General features: G+C 38.9%; 7 protein-coding genes across 7 annotated transcripts; all 7 read right to left on the bottom strand.

Annotated features, from left to right (window-relative positions):
- Window positions 1-266: 266 nt before the first annotated feature.
- Window positions 267-731, bottom strand: LSM04_008552 (uncharacterized protein; the record flags this gene model as incomplete). Its single annotated transcript, XM_067339116.1, has 1 exon — window positions 267-731. One exon carries the CDS (start codon window positions 729-731, stop codon window positions 267-269), a length of 465 nt encoding a protein of 154 aa, XP_067188043.1.
- A 907-nt stretch (window positions 732-1,638) lies between these two features.
- On the bottom strand, window positions 1,639-3,887 carry LSM04_002469 (uncharacterized protein; the record flags this gene model as incomplete). The annotated part of the gene is made up of 2 exons (XM_067339115.1): window positions 1,639-3,208; window positions 3,277-3,887. The coding sequence occupies 2 exons, from the start codon at window positions 3,885-3,887 to the stop codon at window positions 1,639-1,641; spliced, it is 2,181 nt and encodes a 726-aa protein (XP_067187789.1).
- An 898-nt stretch (window positions 3,888-4,785) lies between these two features.
- LSM04_002737 (uncharacterized protein) lies at window positions 4,786-6,915 on the bottom strand (the record flags this gene model as incomplete). Its single annotated transcript, XM_067339113.1, has 1 exon — window positions 4,786-6,915. The coding sequence occupies one exon, from the start codon at window positions 6,913-6,915 to the stop codon at window positions 4,786-4,788; it is 2,130 nt and encodes a 709-aa protein (XP_067187796.1).
- Window positions 6,916-7,420: 505 nt separating this feature from the next.
- On the bottom strand, window positions 7,421-9,994 carry LSM04_002375 (uncharacterized protein; the record flags this gene model as incomplete). The annotated part of the gene is made up of 1 exon (XM_067339112.1): window positions 7,421-9,994. The coding sequence occupies one exon, from the start codon at window positions 9,992-9,994 to the stop codon at window positions 7,421-7,423; it is 2,574 nt and encodes an 857-aa protein (XP_067187784.1).
- A 421-nt stretch (window positions 9,995-10,415) lies between these two features.
- Window positions 10,416-11,846, bottom strand: LSM04_006806 (uncharacterized protein; the record flags this gene model as incomplete). Its single annotated transcript, XM_067339111.1, has 1 exon — window positions 10,416-11,846. One exon carries the CDS (start codon window positions 11,844-11,846, stop codon window positions 10,416-10,418), a length of 1,431 nt encoding a protein of 476 aa, XP_067187946.1.
- Window positions 11,847-12,416: 570 nt separating this feature from the next.
- Window positions 12,417-14,876, bottom strand: LSM04_007216 (uncharacterized protein; the record flags this gene model as incomplete). The annotated part of the gene is made up of 1 exon (XM_067339110.1): window positions 12,417-14,876. One exon carries the CDS (start codon window positions 14,874-14,876, stop codon window positions 12,417-12,419), a length of 2,460 nt encoding a protein of 819 aa, XP_067187971.1.
- Window positions 14,877-16,497: 1,621 nt separating this feature from the next.
- LSM04_003524 (uncharacterized protein) lies at window positions 16,498-18,870 on the bottom strand (the record flags this gene model as incomplete). The annotated part of the gene is made up of 1 exon (XM_067339109.1): window positions 16,498-18,870. The coding sequence occupies one exon, from the start codon at window positions 18,868-18,870 to the stop codon at window positions 16,498-16,500; it is 2,373 nt and encodes a 790-aa protein (XP_067187830.1).
- Between the last annotated feature and the right edge of the window lie 303 nt (window positions 18,871-19,173).

Raw genomic sequence — 19,173 nt, 5'->3', positions numbered from 1 at the left:
CACCCAATAAAGATAAGCAGACAGGTCACAAAGAATGCCTTAGTAGACCCTTCCCTCCCTCTTCCGCTCAAAAAAAAAAAAATAATAATAATAATAGAAGAGATGAAGTAAAGCAAACAAAAACACAACAATCGATTCCAGTTTTCTCTTCGTTTTTCTTTAAAAGGAAAAACAATAATAACGACAAATACATACTTGTTTTTGTTTTTGTTTTACAAATATGTTCTCGGCAACTATTGTCTACCAAACTTCGAACTTACACCATTCTAACTGTTGGGTTCATTCACTTCTTTATATGTTGTCCAGACGTCCGTTGAAAGCAGCTGCATAGCGAGAACCTCCTTAAACTTATCCATTGTCACAAGACCCCTCTCATCCGCTGCCCTATCAATTGCCTGTTCGTGTTCAGGGGAAAGAGCCACTTTTCCCCCACCTGCAGCAGTCGCCAGATTTCTGCAGGTATTACGAAGTTGATCCACTGTTACCCATTGTTGTTTGGTTACATCAATGAGATAGAACATTGTTTCAAGGTCCTTCTCCTCAAATAATGGGGTGGGTTTCGGTCCCTCTAGCATAAGCTTAACTTCATTCTGAAGAAAAGCACGAGGGTCCTCTGGCCTATAGTAAACCAAAAGCTGAAGGAAGATAGAAAAGAGTTCATCTAATTTGTGTTTTTTAACGTAGGCCTGGACCTCTGCCTTCCGTTCATTATCTTGATATCCCTGTTCCATCCTTTTTTTTCTACCTATAATGTATATTATTTACTTGGTTGTAATAACAACAAGCCGATTGAAAATAAAAATAAAAGAAAAAGAAAGAAAATATTATACAAAGAGGACCCAATAATTTTAGAAAAAGAATCCCTCTCTCAAGAAAAATAAAATAGGGGATCATTGGCTACTGAGGAGACATACTCCTCTTTTTCGTTCTCATCCTCCCTCCTTAAAAAAAAAAAAGAAAAACGGCATTATACCTCTTCACTCCACCTACGATCCTTGATTCTGTAATGCAGTCTCCTCACATCAAGCAAAGTACATATATTAAATATAATGTACTCCGCCAACACAGGTCAACCTCGTACGGCATGCTAACGACATTATATATATATATATATATATATATATATATATATATATATATATATACCTAGAGAATCAAGAGGTTTTTTTGTTTATTTTTCTTTTCTCAAACGTACAAAAAAAAAGTAATCCTCATTCAGTGTAATATTCTTTTTCTTTCCCTTATTTCTTGTAACAATGAAGGATGTTAGTGGTGAGGGTCGACAGAAGTTTTTTTGCTCCATGTTGGGTTCATTATTGACACTTTTAGTTTCTCATTTCTCTTATCTACCGTAAAACTTTTTTTTCTTGTTTTTTTTTTCTTCTTGGTGTGCCCTAGAGTCACCAACAAGATTAAGCACAAGTACTTTCTCCTTCTTTCTCGATCCACAAAAATACACAGACATATATACAGGTATATATTTATACGCGAAGCCTTTTTCTAGGAATCAAGAAAGAAATCACTCGTTCTTCTTTCTTCCTTTTTTCGAAAGACTGGACATTGATTGTAAAGGTGAAAAAGAAGCGACTACACGCATACTAATATACACCAAGGTACAAAAAAAAAAGGATAAAATGCTCAAGAACGCGTTCGACGTTGCCTCTCAAGGTTTACGATAACTGCTGCTCGCTCCAATCGCTTTTGATACATCTCTAGGCTAAGTAATAGACTTGAAAGCTCCTCCTCTAACAATGCAGATGATTCATCACACTCATCATCTAAAAGATTATACTTCTTATCTGGTGACTTTGTAACTTCCTTACGACATGCACTGTTATGCACAGAAGTTGGTAATTCAACCAGTCTATTTGGTACAACTGATTGAAATCTCGTTTTATCGCGTAATACAGTTGTTGAAGAATATCGCCGTGGACGATTGCTGTATGAACCTAAAAAATTAGCAAGTTCCTCATTATCTGAAGACATCCGTGGTGCATTGAATGCCGAGGCCGAACGTCCAATCGGAGTCCCATTGCAGGATGACAAACGAGATCCACCATAGCGGGACGGACGACGAGGGCTTCCACGTCGTTGTCGGGCACTCCACACTATGTTTTCTCGCCATTCTGCCTGTCCATCATTCTGCGTATGTAGTGGTATATGACCACCCTGCACAGATCGCCGGATTGAAGTAAAGGAGGGGAAATCTTCACTCTCAGATTCTTCACTGCGTACAGGCCATACTGGAGATATCACATTAGCAACAGGAGACTTACCATGACGTTTTGAATCACGTCCATATGGTACTACAATTTCCCGTGTCTCTGTTCCCTCCTTCTCAGCGTCTCTAACCGGTCGTGGTGAGTGCCTCAAAGGGGGTCGTACATTCTGCACAACAATAGGAGGCTTTGCAGAAACTTTGTTAGATGAACTTTGCCATTGAAAAGGGCGGTCTCTGGTGTAATACACGTTATACTCTGTTGTCTGCTTACCCGCCGCGCTTTCCGAAACGTCGAAACATGATGTATCTTTTGAAGCTCTAACAGATCCTCTCTCTGTAGGACCACCCCTTGATGGTACCGATGTTGACACTGGGGGAGTTGACCTGTTCTCTATCACCGGAGCCGATTTTGATCCTTCTGCATTACGTGATTTACGCCACCTACTAATGGGTGAATCGTCACCTCTTGAGTCAGCCTTTTCCCTGCCATTTACCACAGGAGCAGAAGACCGTGAAACAGTGGAAGGAACAGAACTTGTGGGCGCATCTACTTTCCCCACAGGAAAAGTTTCAATCGTTCTGCGAGAATAAGGAGTAGCCTTTGATGGTTCCTGATTTTTTGCTGTAACATCAGAAGTTCGTACACGACTTGCTGAAGCAGAGGACGCAGGAGTAGCTGATATTGATCCTTCTGCATTACGTGATTTACGCCACCTAATAATGGGTGAATCGTCACCTCTTGAGTCAGCCTTTTCCCTGCCATTTACCACAGGAGCAGAAGACCGTGAAACAGTGGAAGGAACAGAACTTGTGGGCGCATCTACTTTCCCCACAGGAAAAGTTTCAATCGTTCTGCGAGAATAAGGAGTAGCCTTTGATGGTTCCTGATTTTTTGCTGTAACATCAGAAGTTCGTACACGACTTGCTGAAGCAGAGGACGCAGGAGTAGCTGATATTGATCCTTCTGCATTACGTGATTTACGCCACCTAATAATGGGTGAATCGTCACCTCTTGAGTCAGCCTTTTCCTGCCATTTACCACAGGAGCAGAAGACCGTGAAACAGTGGAAGGAACAGAACTTGTGGGCGCATCTACTTTCCCCACAGGAAAAGTTTCAATCGTTCTGCGAGAATAAGGAGTAGCCTTTGATGGTTCCTGATTTTTTGCTGTAACATCAGAAGTTCGTACACGACTTGCTGAAGCAGAGGACGCAGGAGTAGCTGATATTGATCCTTCTGCATTACGTGATTTACGCCACCTAATAATGGGTGAATCGTCACCTCTTGAGTCAGCCTTTTCCCTGCCATTTACCACAGGAGCAGAAGACCGTGAAACAGTGGAAGGAACAGAACTTGTGGGCGCATCTACTTTCCCCACAGGAAAAGTTTCAATCGTTCTGCGAGAATAAGGAGTAGCCTTTGATGGTTCCTGATTTTTTGCTGTAACATCAGAAGTTCGTACACGACTTGCTGAAGCAGAGGACGCAGGAGTAGCTGATATTGATCCTTCTGCATTACGTGATTTACGCCACCTACTAATGGGTGAATCGTCATCTCTTGAGTCAGCCTTTTCCCTGCCATTTGCTGTAACACCAGAGGACTGAGTTAGAGACCCTGGAGCTACATTGGTTCCCCAGCGATTACCATTATCGCGAGCAGTCTTCATACTTGAAATTAACACGGTAGGAAGCACAGTGCTCAAAAGACTATATGAGATGAAATATCCCATAGATAAAAATACAAGGAAGAAGAAAGAAAAGAAATGAGATTAATAAGTACAAAAATAAAAAAGAAAAACATTTTTATCTCAATTAAAGTAAGAAAAAAATACAAATATAAACCAAAAACTATGCATATTTCATCTCAGAGACTTCCCCACGATGAATACCTCACCCAAAGGATGCATGATTAGCAATAACAAGACCACTTCATCCGCCAAATTGGAGAAAAAAAAAGGAAAAAGGCGGCTCCTATAAAAATGTAAAGAGCAGTCTCGGATGATAAAAGAACATTTTGGAACAGGTCAACTAGACTTGCACACTACATACATACAAATACACACACACAAACAAAAAGACAAAAACAAAAAAAAGAAAGGAACACCAAAGAAAATAGTTAGAGATGATAGAAAATGATATTTTTTTTATTTTGCTTCCAACACTTCTACAGGCCGCAGTACTCACGTATCAAGTCCACTCGTAAAATAGTGGCTTGAGCAGGCCTTAAATGAAGAGGGGGGAGGGTGACAATGAGAAAGAAAAACAAAAAAAGCAACATATAAAAAGAAAACTCCGATTTTTATATTTTCATAACAATAATTAACTTCGTGTACCTTTCATTTTTTTGTCTTTTTTTTCAAACAAGTTCGAGCTGTTTTTTTTTTTTTATCCTTTGCTTCAATTTAGCTATCCAACATGGAGAATACATAAGAGAATACAGTATTTCTCTCTTGAAAAAACATATATATATATATATATATAGAGAGAGAGAGAGAGAGATTTTTTTGCTTACTTCATATAACTTCTGGACATCAGAAAGTCTACCATAGCTTCGTCTGCACCTGCTCAACGACCTACAAGGGTAAGTACTATGACGTCTGGTGAAGGTAACAGTATTGGTGCTTCTTTGGTATCACCATCAGGGGCGACACCACGTGACCACCCAGAAGAAAAACAAGCCTCTTGGGTTTCTACAGAACCTTTATTGGCAATGCTGGCTCTACATTCACCGAGATTATTCTGGGTCAGAAGGGCATCTGAATTAACCGTCCCCACCTCATGAGAATCAGACAATGTGGGCAAACCATTCTCCTTTTGAAGTGTTACTCCCCTTGACGTCGTTCCATTAGTTTGGAGTTCTGGCGGAATTGAAGTTTTATTTTTTTCAGTGTTCCCATACAAAGGAAATTCACTTTCCCCAGTTACCGACCTACAATGTTCACTTGTTTCTTCACATTCATGTTGTACTGAAGATGGGGGAGTTAATTCAAGCTTGGTTCCGTAGAGTTGAGCTGAATGCTTCTCTCCTTGAGATGTAGGTTTGATATCCTTTGACGGAGAAAATTTATTTTCAGCTACAACCACTTCATTTCCTCCAGCTTTTTGAGAGTGAACAGCAGAAACTGGAACTTGTTCAGCTTTAAATGTGACACTTCTCGGTGCTGATCCATTGGTTTGCAATTCTGATGCCATTGGAACATTTTTCTTTTCAGTACCAATTGCCAAAAGAATTCCACTTCCTCTGGATACTGAGTTATTGTCATTACTTGTCTCTTCACGGTTCTGTTCTTTCCATTTACCATTACTTGCTGACTTTTCTGGATCAATCGCATTAGAAGGTGGTACATTAGATGCTTTTTCTTGTGTCCCTCTTGGTGTCAAGAATAAGCCCTGTAATGATCTCGGTGTTGCTTTTACTGACCCATCTCCATTAGGTACAGGAACATACGATGGTGCCACATCACTTCTTGGCGTTGAAGTCGCAGTGGATTCAGAACGAGGACGAGATCCATTAATACAAGGGTGCGGTGTTGAAGAATCGCTATCTGAGGGGGCTTTCACCTCAGGAGATGCCATAGATTCATGGTTGAATAGAGGAATTGGCCGCACAACATTTTTTCCATTTTCTTCTTCTCCTTTTACTTCTTGGACCTCACCGTTTAACTCACTGTTAGGGACGAATACTGCATGAGTTTTTGGCTCTGAAAGACATAGAGAAGCAACACTGGGGTGAGAATATTTATGTGTTTGAATAGGTGTTTCTCCATTACCGTCCACGAAACGTCCAGGTGTCTCCATACTGAGTAACATTGAATCAATTGGAATAGATTCAATAATTTCTTGAATATCTGCATTATTTAGTTTAAAGGTAACTTCACCAGGCGCAGAAGGATCCTCATATTCTCTTGGTCTTATGGGAGATTTTCTGCGAGAGCTTCGAGGAGTAACGCTACCGCTACAGTTACCATTGTTGTTACCTTTTGCAGGAGAACGAGGAGTTAATACAGTAGAATGAAATATTCGCCAGTTAGAATTTTCACTCACCCCACTAATAGGAAGTTTATCAACATATATAATATGTCTATGAGGAGTTTTTTCAGGATGAGCAAGGGAAGTGCAACGTGGAGGCGAAATTGCAGCAGGACTTCCAACTCTTTGCGGTTGCACCAAAGGCTCTTCCAATCCACGACATATACCACTACTACGGTACAAACTGGAAGAAAGTGATTTATTACCATTAGTAGCATCTGCCAAAGCTGGACTAGAAGCTATAGGGATTGAACCTGGAAAAATAACTCTTCTCGAACCTCGTGCTGAACCAGATCCTGAGAGTTCAGCCTGTTGTCGAGGAGTTGCATTATGGGACAAATTGCTCCTTGGTGTCCAAATTCCGCAATGCCCCTCACGTCGCCAGGGGAAACAAAGTTCAAAACCTGTATGATTGCTTTCATGTAATCCAGAAGTTTCTCTCGGGGTTAGTAAACCTCTTTCAGAGCTCCGTGGGGTTTGTAAGGTGCGGTTAGATAAAGAACGTATTTTTTCCCGCATTACTTGTAGAGGTGATCGTGTTTCTCTGGGGCGACATCGAGATCTTTGTACGGAGTTATCACCAACACGATTGCTTCTCCCTGCTGAGAGGTCTTGACCTTTGGTGCGTGACGTTTCACCTTTATTTACGGTTTTTGATTGTAACATTGGAGTGAGATGTCAGTTCTGATAAAGCGCAAAAAACATATATATATATATATAAAGGATGTTATCTCTTATTTATATGAGTGTAATTCTAATACACCCCTTTGTACGCCGTCACTCGTCACCTTCTATTATGCTCCCTATGCCCTTCAAAGAAAAAAAAAAAGGAGAGAAAAAAAAAATAATTTATATTTAGAAATATTAACAAGACTCATGCGGTGCTTCTTCCTAATCGTTCTTTCAAGTTAAAACGGGATAAAATAATTATTTCAATCAGAGGAAGAATATATCAGAAAGAAAAAAAAACATTTCATATTCACATTCCAAAGAAAGAATCTTCAAAGAAAAAAAAAAGAAAAAGGAAAAACATGTATGCATCTCTATTCCCCAACTACCCATACAAAAAGAAAACAAAAAAAAAAACGTGGAAGAAAAGAATAAAAAGAGTTTTCTCTCCTTCTCTCTTTTTATTTTTATTTCCACTTTTTTTCACCAAATTCATACTTTCTTACTTTACATTTTTAACACAATGATACATCACCAATCCATTTTGGGTCACCTCCGATGATCGCACTATGTGAGCCGGTAGCACAGGAACCGCATAGGGAATAGGCCGTGTCGTGACTCTCTTATGTGCCGGTCCTTTAATCTGCAGATCGGGGGCGAGTACAAGTTGTGATGTACTTGAAACAATTACGCCCCGCTCTCGCGCCTCATCTTGTTTCGCGCGGTGCATAATAAACGTGGCCTCTCCATTCAACACCATCACACGTAAATAGCGCCATCGAATAAGGGCTCGTCGACGTCGTAATTCATCTGAACCATCACCCACACGTTGAAGAGCGGCTTCCATAAGGAGAAACGCCGTAGCCCCACCAACGTCTGTGATATTACCAAGAGAAGCGCGTTGAAATACCGTAGAGGGTAGTCGTTGTACTTCATGATTTCGTTTTACAGAAATACGGAGTCTTCCGATACTATCTAAGGTTTCACCAGAAAATAGAAAAGGTGTTTTACCATGACCTGATACTCTTCGAATTTCCATGTTACCAAATGAAAAAACTTCCAAGTTTTTCTCAAGAAAAAAGTCTTTCGGTTTGGATGGTTGAATCGGAGCTAATGGTTTTGAGGATGAAGAACCAAATGTACCTTTCGTCTCAATAGATGCTCCAGAGGAATCAGATAAACTATCAGAAGAATCTAAATCATCATCAGCATTCCCTTTATTAGAACGTCTTCCTCTACTACGATTTTTACGAGCTGCCAATTCTTCCTCTCTTGCTGTTTCTAAACTTGTTGCAACCCACTCTCTTGTCTCAGCATAATAGTTTTCTGCCCATGCTCTTACATCGGATTCTTTATCCATAATGGCAACTGGACATGTTGGATCTGGTAAAAGTTTATCTTTATGTACAGCACTTCGAGGATGATATAGTACCGCAAAACGATGAGCATTTGCATTATTTCGTGTAGTAGGATATATAGGTAAAAGAGTTGAATCACTATCAATACGATGTGAGTGTCCCACCATTATATTTTCATCAACTTCTTCATCAACAGGATCTGACTCTTGCCTTTTTTGAGAAACATTTTCTGATACCGATCGACTTAAGTCCGCCTCAGATACACTTTGTTCATCATCCCATACACTATTACTCGAAAAACCAAAACTAACTCCAGGACGTGGAAATGATGAAAATGCAAAAGATTCACTATCAGAAAAAGCAGCGAAGGAACTAGCTGCGCTAACTGAATTATTTCCACGTTTCTTTATGATGGGGGTAAATAAAAGCATTATATAATCTTCAGAAGTTACACCACCATGCATAACTATAATTTTCTGACTTGAACGTTGCCTTCGAACACTTGATGAGTTAACGACAACTAAAGCATATTTTCTCTGAAAACGTGAAACACCACTAACAGAATATAAAGGCTTAGAAAACTTATTAGAATGTGTTGTTTTCTTTTTATTTCGTCCTACTGCAGTATGATGCTCTTGTATAGTACTAGCTTTACTTAAGTTTCGTTGCATTAGATCAGAGATAACTTGTTTAGGAAATTTTGCAGGTACTATAGACCATGTCATATTTTCTAATTGTAGTACTAAAAAGCCATAATTAGAAACTTTTTGTCTGAATTTTACTTTAGAATCTGCTGTTAATACAGAAGTAGCTTTATCACCCCTACGTCGTGTAAGCTGATTTTCAATTGGAGCTAATAACATGGGAAAATACCATTCTTGTTGTCTATCATCATAAACACCTCCCATAGTAATAACATCACGAATAAAGTACTCCCAAATATTATTTATACGAAAAGGAATGGGACTTTCAGGTGCTGATGGTGTATTAATTTCCACCCATACACCAGAGTGAACATTCATCATAAATACAGTAGGAAGATCACATGCTACCGTTGCTAATACTTCCTTTTCAACTATACCAATAACTACTAATGATGATGATGCACTATGGAATGCAGCACAACAAAGCTGTACATGACTTGGATTTACTGAATTTGGTCCTCTAATACCATTCCATACACGATGTCTAATATCGAAAGAATGTGCAATATACATATTATGTTGACGTTGATGAAAACCACCAATAACAATCATAGATTGTGTGGGAGGTACATATACTGCTACATGAGAGAAAACAGGACCAGGACCTTGTGCCCGTTCAAAATTAACCTTTTCCCACCGCATATTATCAAGGTTAACAATATATAAATCATCGAAAACATCCAGATTTCGTTGACCTCCATATATAATCATTTTATTTTCATACATTATAGATGTATGATTAGCACGTCCAGTAGGTACAACTCCCACACCACGTAATTCTTTCCAATGTAAAGTCATCTTTACGTTGCAAAATATTCCAGTTGAATACGTATTTTTTGGTCCATATCCACCATAAAGATACAAATCATGTCTATAGACTACAATGGTATGACCAACCCGTTGTAATCCTTCATTTAATTCAGGAATAATTCCTCCACTAAAACCTACTAATGACACTAATTCATCTGCACCACTTTTTTGATCACTAGATGTTGTACCACGTTTTCGAGACATTTGTTCTTTTCTTTTCTCTTAAATATTTTCTGCCTCTTTTACTTCACTCCGTATTTCTTTTTCTTATTATTATTCCCTGATCCAATAACGGAGAGGGGGCGAGAGAGGAATAGAAACTCACAACCACACTATAAGAGTCTCTTCCTCAAAAGTATATAGATATAATGTTTGAGTTTGTCCCTCTCGCACTACTCTACAAAAAAAAAAAGAGAGAAAGGAAAAAAAGAGAGAAAAAGATCACCAAAGACATAATATTAATAATAATAATAACAGCAACAATAACAACAAAAAAGAGAAATTACCTACAGACAATCAATCTGGTTATTCCCAATAAAGAAGAGAAATACGAGTTTAATGTTTCCCACCACCACCTCTCTTTCTTTTTCTTTGTGTACGTATACAGAAACACAATTAATCGGATTTACAGTGTCTCTTGTTCACCTTTTGGGATATCAAACCAGAGACACATCTTCATCATAAATGTAAAGGGAATAACTGGCGTAGACAGCAATTCGATAAGTTCCACTTCTTCTGCAGACTTTTCTGTGCCATCTGGTTCCAGTTTATTGAGTTTTTCAATAACTTCATGCGAAAAAGCTTCAGATGCAATAGATAATTTCTTCTGTGAGCACAGTTCACGTAGTTTATTTGATTCATCCAAGGCCACTTGAAGTTCACGATGTAAACCCACAATATATCGCATTTTACTCTTTGTCATGATAAGTTCAAAGAGAGCCATCTCCTTCTCCCGCGGAGAAAGTGGACAACCACGTTCTTCCATACGTTGTACAAGAATCCTCAATTCCTCTGCAACTGTTGCATGAATATCATTATCTGCTGGACTTTTTAATTGCAGTAATTCTGCCGTTTCTGGTACTTCACCACGTACAATTAAATTGCAGTGCTTAAAAACACGAAATCGACCATCATGACTTGATGGAGTATCGGTATTGCTATTCGCATTCCGTGAACTGAACAAATCCTCAGGAATGATACCAAGTCGTTGTGCAGTTAAAAGTATTACTCTCCCAATAGCTTTTTTCTGTGCTTCCCAACGTTTTTGCTCACGTGCCAGATATTCATCTAAAAGAGATAAACATTCTTTTTCATGCTGTTCCACTTCAGCACCTTTTAAACTCAATGGATTCTCCACATCATCCCCCTCAGGAAGTGTCATTTCAAAGGAAGTTTCCAGCAATGTCACACGTAAAGCAGATGTTTGTTTCCAGAAAGGTAAATTCAAAGACTCTGATGGTTCTGACGATTCTGTTTCAGAGATATTCTTAGCATCTCCTTCAATAAAAGCATTAACAGTATTATTTGCATTATTGGAAATAAGGCTATGACGCATCTTTTCAACAGAGTATTCAATGTCATCTAATACTACCCGAGGCATATCTTGATCCTTGACACCCTCTGTATTACTGTCAACGCTATTATCAGAAGAAGTGGTAGATACTACTTGTTTAGATGTTTCCTTTTGCTCCTTATCGGTTTCCTGAAGTATTACACGTCTCACTGTTTCTGCCAGTACAGATGCAAGATCAGCTGCTTTCTCTGCTTCACCGTTTGCAAGACATAGCGTTAATTCTCGATGTAATCGCAGAGCCGATGGTTTATTACGAAAAACAGTTGTCAGTGTTAACATCGGATCTCGTCCATTCTGCAAAGGTCTTTGAGTTTCCATTGTATTATTATTATTACTATTATTACAACTAGTTGATATTCCACTCGCATGTGAACACTCACAACGCTGCGGTACTGGGAAGACTAATGATATAACTTCATTTGTACAAGTAGAGTGTCTCCGTAAACGTCTTACAAGAGGAGAAACACTAGAAAAGCGCTGCATTTTTTTTTTCTTTATTATTATCTACAAGATAAACTTAACGTAGTGCCCTCTAAAGAAAGGAAACAAAAAAGAAGGAATAGAACATTACATGGAAATATCTGGTAGAACAATAATAACAAAAAAAAAAAAACACACACACACACCCTATTCAAACAAGAAAAAAAAACATATAAAGGAATTTTTTTTTCTCATGACTAACATGGGTTTCCTTGAGTTGAGCACAAAATAAGTAGAGAAAAAGCATGAATAAAAAAGTAATATACAAAGAAAACATTTTTTTTTATTTCTTTTAAAAAGAATTCCCTCTAATTATGATTCATTTAGTAATAGATTACCCAGAGTAGTCATAGGCATCATTGCGTTACTGAATGAGATGCAGCAGGTGACTTACACTGAAATTCAAATAAATAAACAAACGAAAGAAACAACACCACAACAACGACCACCAACAATAGATGATAATAATAATGATAATAATAATAACAAAAAAAAGAAAGAAACAAATATGCACTCAAGCACAAAGGAAAGAGAAACAATATCTCAAAGGACAAAAAATCGTTACATATTTTTTCAGACTACTAATGAAGCCATGTAACGTTCAGCCAGAGATGGATCTAATTCTACACGACGACGAAAATGGTGGTCCTCTTTAAGTTTGCTTCTTAAAAAGGCTATTTTTTTAGCTCTTTGAGCTTCCTCAACAAGGGCTTTTTGTCTTTCACGCATACTTTTTGCCTTTGCATACAGCTGTTCACACGCACGCTGTTGTGTGCGAGAGTACGACCGACGTTCACCTTTCCCATTTGCATTCTCCCCTTCTTCGTCCTTTCTCATTCTTCTGGCAGATGCTGCAGTTGATCTAGTGTATCCTGGATACCTTAAAGAGACAGATTGTGCATTATACATATTGTTTGTTTTGGGATGAAATGTACACCCCTCTAATTCCATTTGCTCCTTTTTCTCTGCTAACTTCTTCACATCAACATGACCCTGTCGAGAGAGTCGCCAAGCGAGAAATTCCTCCTCCTTTTTTGTGAGTTTACGATTGTGGAGAAACTCACGAAGACGTGCAGGATCTTGTAAGAGTTTACGTTGAATACTAGAAGCTCGCTGCTCCATTTGCTGCGGCGTACGTGCACATCGTGGGGAAGTATGTAATTCCAAGTGTGCGAGAATACGTGCATGCAACATATCCTCCACCTCTCGTTGCTCCCGTTCTAATTCCGCCTGACGCATGCGTTCTCGCTTCTCCGCTATAGACTCTAACGCCTCATCATATAAACGTAGAAAGAAGGCATCATCTACAACGTACGGTGGGGATTCACTTCGTACACTTCGCCGGGATACATCACGACTGTTATTCTCTCGTGTGGGTGTTGTATAGTACAATCGGTCAAATACTTCTTTACGGCGACGTGCGGATTCTCGCCGTTGGGCACGACGTCTTTCTATTGTTTCATCATCTTCTGCGAGAAGTCGCTCTCGTGCTTCTTTTAACTTCATATAATGTAATATCCGCGTACGTCGTTCATCCCGATCTCGACGATTGTTCATATGATATAATCGTTCATACGGGTTACGCAGCATAGCCTCTTCCATAGCCGTATCACATTCTTTTACCTTTTCACGAACGACATTCATTTCTTCTTCGAGCAGAGACAATAACTCTTGCTTACGCTCATGACGTACACGTAGTGGGGATTCTAAAAACTTATTTTGTAGAAGACGCTCTAATGCGGGACTTACAATAGCAACACCATCAATAAGCTTTGTAAGACGTTGATGACGAATAGGCGTACAACTATCCCGGCTCATACTAGTATTAGTATTAGTATTATGACTACGATTGTGATTAGTAAAGTGAGGAACCACGATACTTTTCCCACGACGTGGAGACAACTGCACTCCATGTGAAGAACGCATTCCTTTATAACGATCAGCGTCATGAGAAAAAGAAGAGAAACGTATTGCTGTATCTCCACCTCGTGACTCTATTCCTTCAAAAGTCATGTCATTTCTACCCGTTACGTGATGCTGTCGTCTTCGTTCTCGTGATACACTATTTTCCCTGCTGCTATTTCGAGAACTTCGTTTTGATGATTCCGCGTGTCGCGAGAAACCAGGAATTTCAAAATCAGCTGAATATTTCTTCGAACATATTTTCTTTTCATGTTTTATTTCTTTTTGCATACATTTGTTTCGACCGGAGCAACTACCATCATGAGAACTTCTACGAGAAGAATGTTCTCGCTGATGTCGATTATCACTCAAATCTTCTTGAGAAAAGGCCTTCGAATTCTTGTGTAGTGAAGATGATTTCTGCATCTTTTCTTCATTGCATTTAGGTTCTAATGTCTTACGGATATTATCATCTGTTACATTCTTTCTAATCATATTTTCATTTTCATTATCACTCGTTACTTCATTCACCACCGGAACTTCCAAAACCTTTCCCGCCTCTATTGCCTCACTAGGATGAGGAGGACCGTTATTATTCTGTCTGTTATTCATACTAGCTTCACGCAGTGTTCGTACAGAAGGGTCCCGTATAAAGTGAATACTACTTGGTGATAGTGATCTAGATGTATGAGACGCGGTATCATCTACTACAAATTCAATAGATGACGACTCATCATGATGTGTAGGAGTATGTAACGCCTCAGAATGTTCTTTTGTATTGACAGCAGATTCCAGTTTCTCTGCATCGAATACAGCCTCATCTGGAAAAATAGGTGACGAATCCAAAGTCTCAGTGGCCACCAACACTTTTCTTGTATCCCAACTATCATTCAATTCGTTATGTTTCTCCTCCTTCTGCGAGTCCCCCTCCTTTTCATATTCAGTTCCTCTAACAAAGACTTCCTTGCTTGGGTGTTGTGAACTCTTATGCGGTGGAAATTCATATTGCAATATACGCTGGGATTCCTGCACCCCCGTTGTTGACCGTTCTGGACTCAGGGACGGCAAGCGGGATCGCGGAGTACGCATAGAGCAGTACGTGGATGAATCATCATCATCTAATAAACTCATTCCAAATGATGATTATTTACCACCACTTTTTTTTATTGTTTTTGTTTAAAAAGAGCCCACTAAGGGGAAAATGAATTATTATTATTATTATTATTATTATTATTATTATTATTATTTTCGTTTACTCCCTCTCTAAAAACAATAAAACCAAACAAAGAAAGAAAACAGTAAATTACTCTTTTCTGCCCAGACTTATTGCATAAGAGGTTTCTCTCTTCTGTTTCTTTTCTCTTTTGTTATCTCTAAGAGGAGAGACACAAACAGTCGAAAAACGAAAAAGAAAAAAAGACTCTAATCAAAGGCAAATTTTTTTTCCCCCTGATTTTGTATTTAATAAATTATTAAATTTTCCTTTGCTCCTTCTTGCTCTCCTATCACAGAAAAGCGTCTAGCGGTGAGGATATCTTTTCTATGCCTTTGAGTATAGAAAAAGAAAATGTGGGGAGCAAAAAAAAAAAGAATTATCATCTTTTAGTACCATTAAGATACCGTTCACTAAGACTACTAAGTATGAATGGATTCTTTTCCAAGTGGAAAATTACAAATATATAAATATAAATATATGTATGTACGATAATACAATGGAAAAAAAAAAATAAACACTTGTATACCACTTTCACTTTCACTCTTTTTTATTTCTCTTCACATATCCAAGAAACTTGAAACCTTTTCAATTAATTGTCGTTCTTCTGCAACGGAATCATTACCTTTGAGTTGTCGCATTTCTCGCTGCATTTACAAAAATAAATGTATAACAGAAATATCTTTTGTTCCCTAGAGTTCTTGTACTATATTTTCGTTATCATTGCATAAAAAGCTGTCTTGTTGTTTGTATCAATCCCTCTACATATTTTTCCACAGACATTTGCATCTCCATTACATCAGATCTATCAAATGTTGTTGCCTTTCTTGGTTGTACGGGATCCTTCATCAAACGAGTAGCAGCATCCAGATGAAATGGAACAATAAGTTCACTCATGACATATTCCGATCCTTTTCCTTCTTCTTGTTCCTCTACATATTTATCATAACTGTGACTCCAAGGTAACTTTTGCTGCGATTGTGTATAATCACGAGAAACTACTCTATTTCGCAATGCGGCTCCCTTACGGGGGATGTTTTAAGTGGATTTTCTCATACTTGTTGTTGTGGCAATAGACTTTCCTACAATTCGCGTTGAAGGACTTAATTCATTGGAGATATTTACATCTGAGCCTCTTCCTCTGGGATTACGTGGTGGTGGCGATAACTTACTGTACATCCTCCGTTAGTGAAAGCTGTGTGTATATAACCTACACAGCTACAAGGTATGGTGAGAAAAAAAAAAGGATGTAGCCTTGTTTGGGTTTCTGTTTGTTTGGTTATTATTCAAAAGGAAGGGGGAAAAAAGAAACAAAAAAATATAAACAATATATTAAAAAAAACTATAGTATTATTATACATACTTTTAGTAATGAAGACATCTCCAGTCAATAATAACAAATTCTATCCTTCTTTTACAGACAAAGTAATAAGAGAGGTTATAAAATACAACTCTTACAAACCATCTCTATTACAGGTAGTAGATTAAATTTTATTTTTTCGTATATTTTTACTCGAAGGTAATGTAAGAATTTTATATTCACTTGTTGTTAGTGTACTTTTTCTTCAGCTTTTCTCGTTCCTTTTTACCTGGACGACGATACTTTTCAGGCTTTACCTCTGCTGAATCAGAAAAGGATGCCGTAGTATTTCCCGAGACATTTGTTTTCATCTTTTTCTTTACCAAATCTGTATCATCAACATTTTCTCCCTCTGCTTTATCCTTTCCACGCATATATTTCTTTCGTTTTCCTGTTTCAGAGAATCTTGTGCCACCAGCAGTATTATTATTTTCACACACTATTATGGAAGGAGGAGTCTGTGGGGCAGTTGCATAATCGTATGAAACACGCAATGCACTAAGAAGGGCCGCACTTGCCGTAGGTGCACTGAGGGATTTCTCTTCACCACTGGTAAGCACAGGAGCCATACGGCGGAGTTCAAAACTGTACGACATTTTAACACCTGTGGTTTGTGCGGCTGGTACATCTTTTGCAGATGCCGTTTCCGCCGCCCTACCAGAGACCACAGTTCCTGTAAAAGGTGAAATGAGATGTACGCGTCGTGCGATATGATCCAGGGTAGACATATATGGTGTAATGGATTTCTGCCATAGTACAATAATAGACGAGAGAAGTGTCATTTTAGTTTTACGTGTCAAAGTTTCGGTATTATTTCCTAATGTTTGCTCCACCGAATAACGAAGACGATCCATAAACGTTTTACCAACAACACCATTTGATGCACTTGGAAGAAGTTTATACAACCGTACGGTTTGTGGTAACCCTACATCAGGGGTGACAAGCGTATTCGCAACATCCCACTGTAAAATAACATTCTGTTCATTACCTTTACCACGCGTTCTCGCAGCTGCAGTGGACACCGCCGCCTCTACTGCTGAACTACCACGCGCGGCACTTGACAACACCTCTTCCGTTGCCAATCCCACTAATGGAAAGTGTAATGTCTTCTTTCGTGTTTGACCAAGTACCCAGAGAAAGGCTGCGAGACTTGGCACAGCCACCTCTGTTTCCATAAGTGGACGGGCATCCAAAAATGTATTATCCCGCGCAGCATCAGGATCAACATTGCAGGCCACAATATAGCGAAGAGTGGTATAAGTAGCCTGAGATAGGAATAATAAGGCGCGTTCCTTTTCTTCTTCTACAGGAGGACGCGATTGGGCATCTGCATAGTGTGCCGCTTCAATAATACTTCGCAAAAATGAACAATCAATAGTTATAGAGGCCATACGGTCAGTTTGCTGTTCGGTAAGTCCAACAGAATCATGAAGACAGATTAAATTACGTCCCATTTCTTTTTCACGTCCAGGATCAGCAGTGTCATACTTCATACGGCAATAGGCTTTCCAGCATGATTGAATATCTACCTTGGTTACCCCACGAATAACAGGAGGAACATTACTCCCATTTCCCATAACGACAACGAAGAGAAATACCAAATCTACACAACTATTTTGTAGAATCTCTGCTGCAGCAATTTGTTGTTCGGTGATAACAGGCATAGCAGAAGCCAATATAACATTTTGTTTTTCTGACTCCTTACTATTGTCATTCTCGTCATCATCGTTATCACTATCTGAGTCGCTGAGTACTACACGTGTACCAGTAGCCACCATAGGTCCATCCTGTTTTTTACGGCGAAAAACTTCCTCTTCCACTTTCTCATTCTTTTCTTCTTCTTTCTCCATGTTTTCCTTTTCCTCTATTTTGTTTTTCTTTACAAGATTGTCAACATCAGATGGTTGTTCCATCACACCCTCGCTTCCAACTGCATCTACACACATGGCGACATACGCCAAGACATGTGAAAGTCGCAAAATACACATCTCGAACATAGTGTCATGTAATTTCGTGGCAATAGAAACGGTGTATGGTGCAGGTCCACAGAGTGCCCCAGATAGAACATCTGAATCTTCAGAGACAAAACAAAAGGTAGGTGGATCCTCACCAGCAGCGAGAGCCTGTGTAACGAGGTTTCGCTGAATATCAAGAATTTTATAATCCGCTTCACCTGCAATTTGACGACCACTAACAAGTACTTGTGACGCCGTTTTTCCTCCACGCTGTTTATAATGATCCTGCAACTTACAACACAACTGCTGCATGGAAACATCAGTATCCAATACAGTGGCATGCGTACGATGACTTCTGGCCGTTCCTGCACGATGTCGTTGGGCATCCACGGTAAATATAACTGCCCGCTTTACGTGTAATTTCGGTAATAATAGAAACTCTGAAAGTGCGTGCAATCCAATAGTTTGAAAGACATTCGTCGCATCCACCAGAACAAAGTCAAACTCTATCGGGGCAGCATTACCGGTTTTGGGAACTCGACATAGTGCATCTGGTGAGACCCGCGCAGCAAACTTGAGGAAATCTGGAACACCCATTATATGTGTCTTTAAATGTCTAAAATAAAGGAAATAAACACAAAGACACACAGACACAGGGATGTTTACCACAAGCGTACTTTTAAAATATAAAAGAGAGAGAGAAAAAAAGAAAGAAAGATATAAAAGTGAAGGGAAAATAAAAAGAAGTCAATAAGAACAGATACACATAATAAATAAATAAATAAATAAATATATATATATATATATATATATACAAAGTAGACAGATCTACTTGAGAAATATGTGGAACCACATAATAAGGAACTAAACCAATGCAATGAACCTCATAGATTCAGTAAC

The sequence above is a fragment of the Trypanosoma melophagium genome (genome assembly GCF_022059095.1).
Source record: "Trypanosoma melophagium isolate St. Kilda chromosome Unknown ctg4segment1, whole genome shotgun sequence".
In the NCBI taxonomy this organism is placed as follows: Eukaryota; Euglenozoa; class Kinetoplastea; order Trypanosomatida; family Trypanosomatidae; genus Trypanosoma; species Trypanosoma melophagium.
The sequence above is the reverse complement of the archived record's forward strand: the minus strand, read 5'-3'. Positions and strand labels throughout refer to the sequence as shown.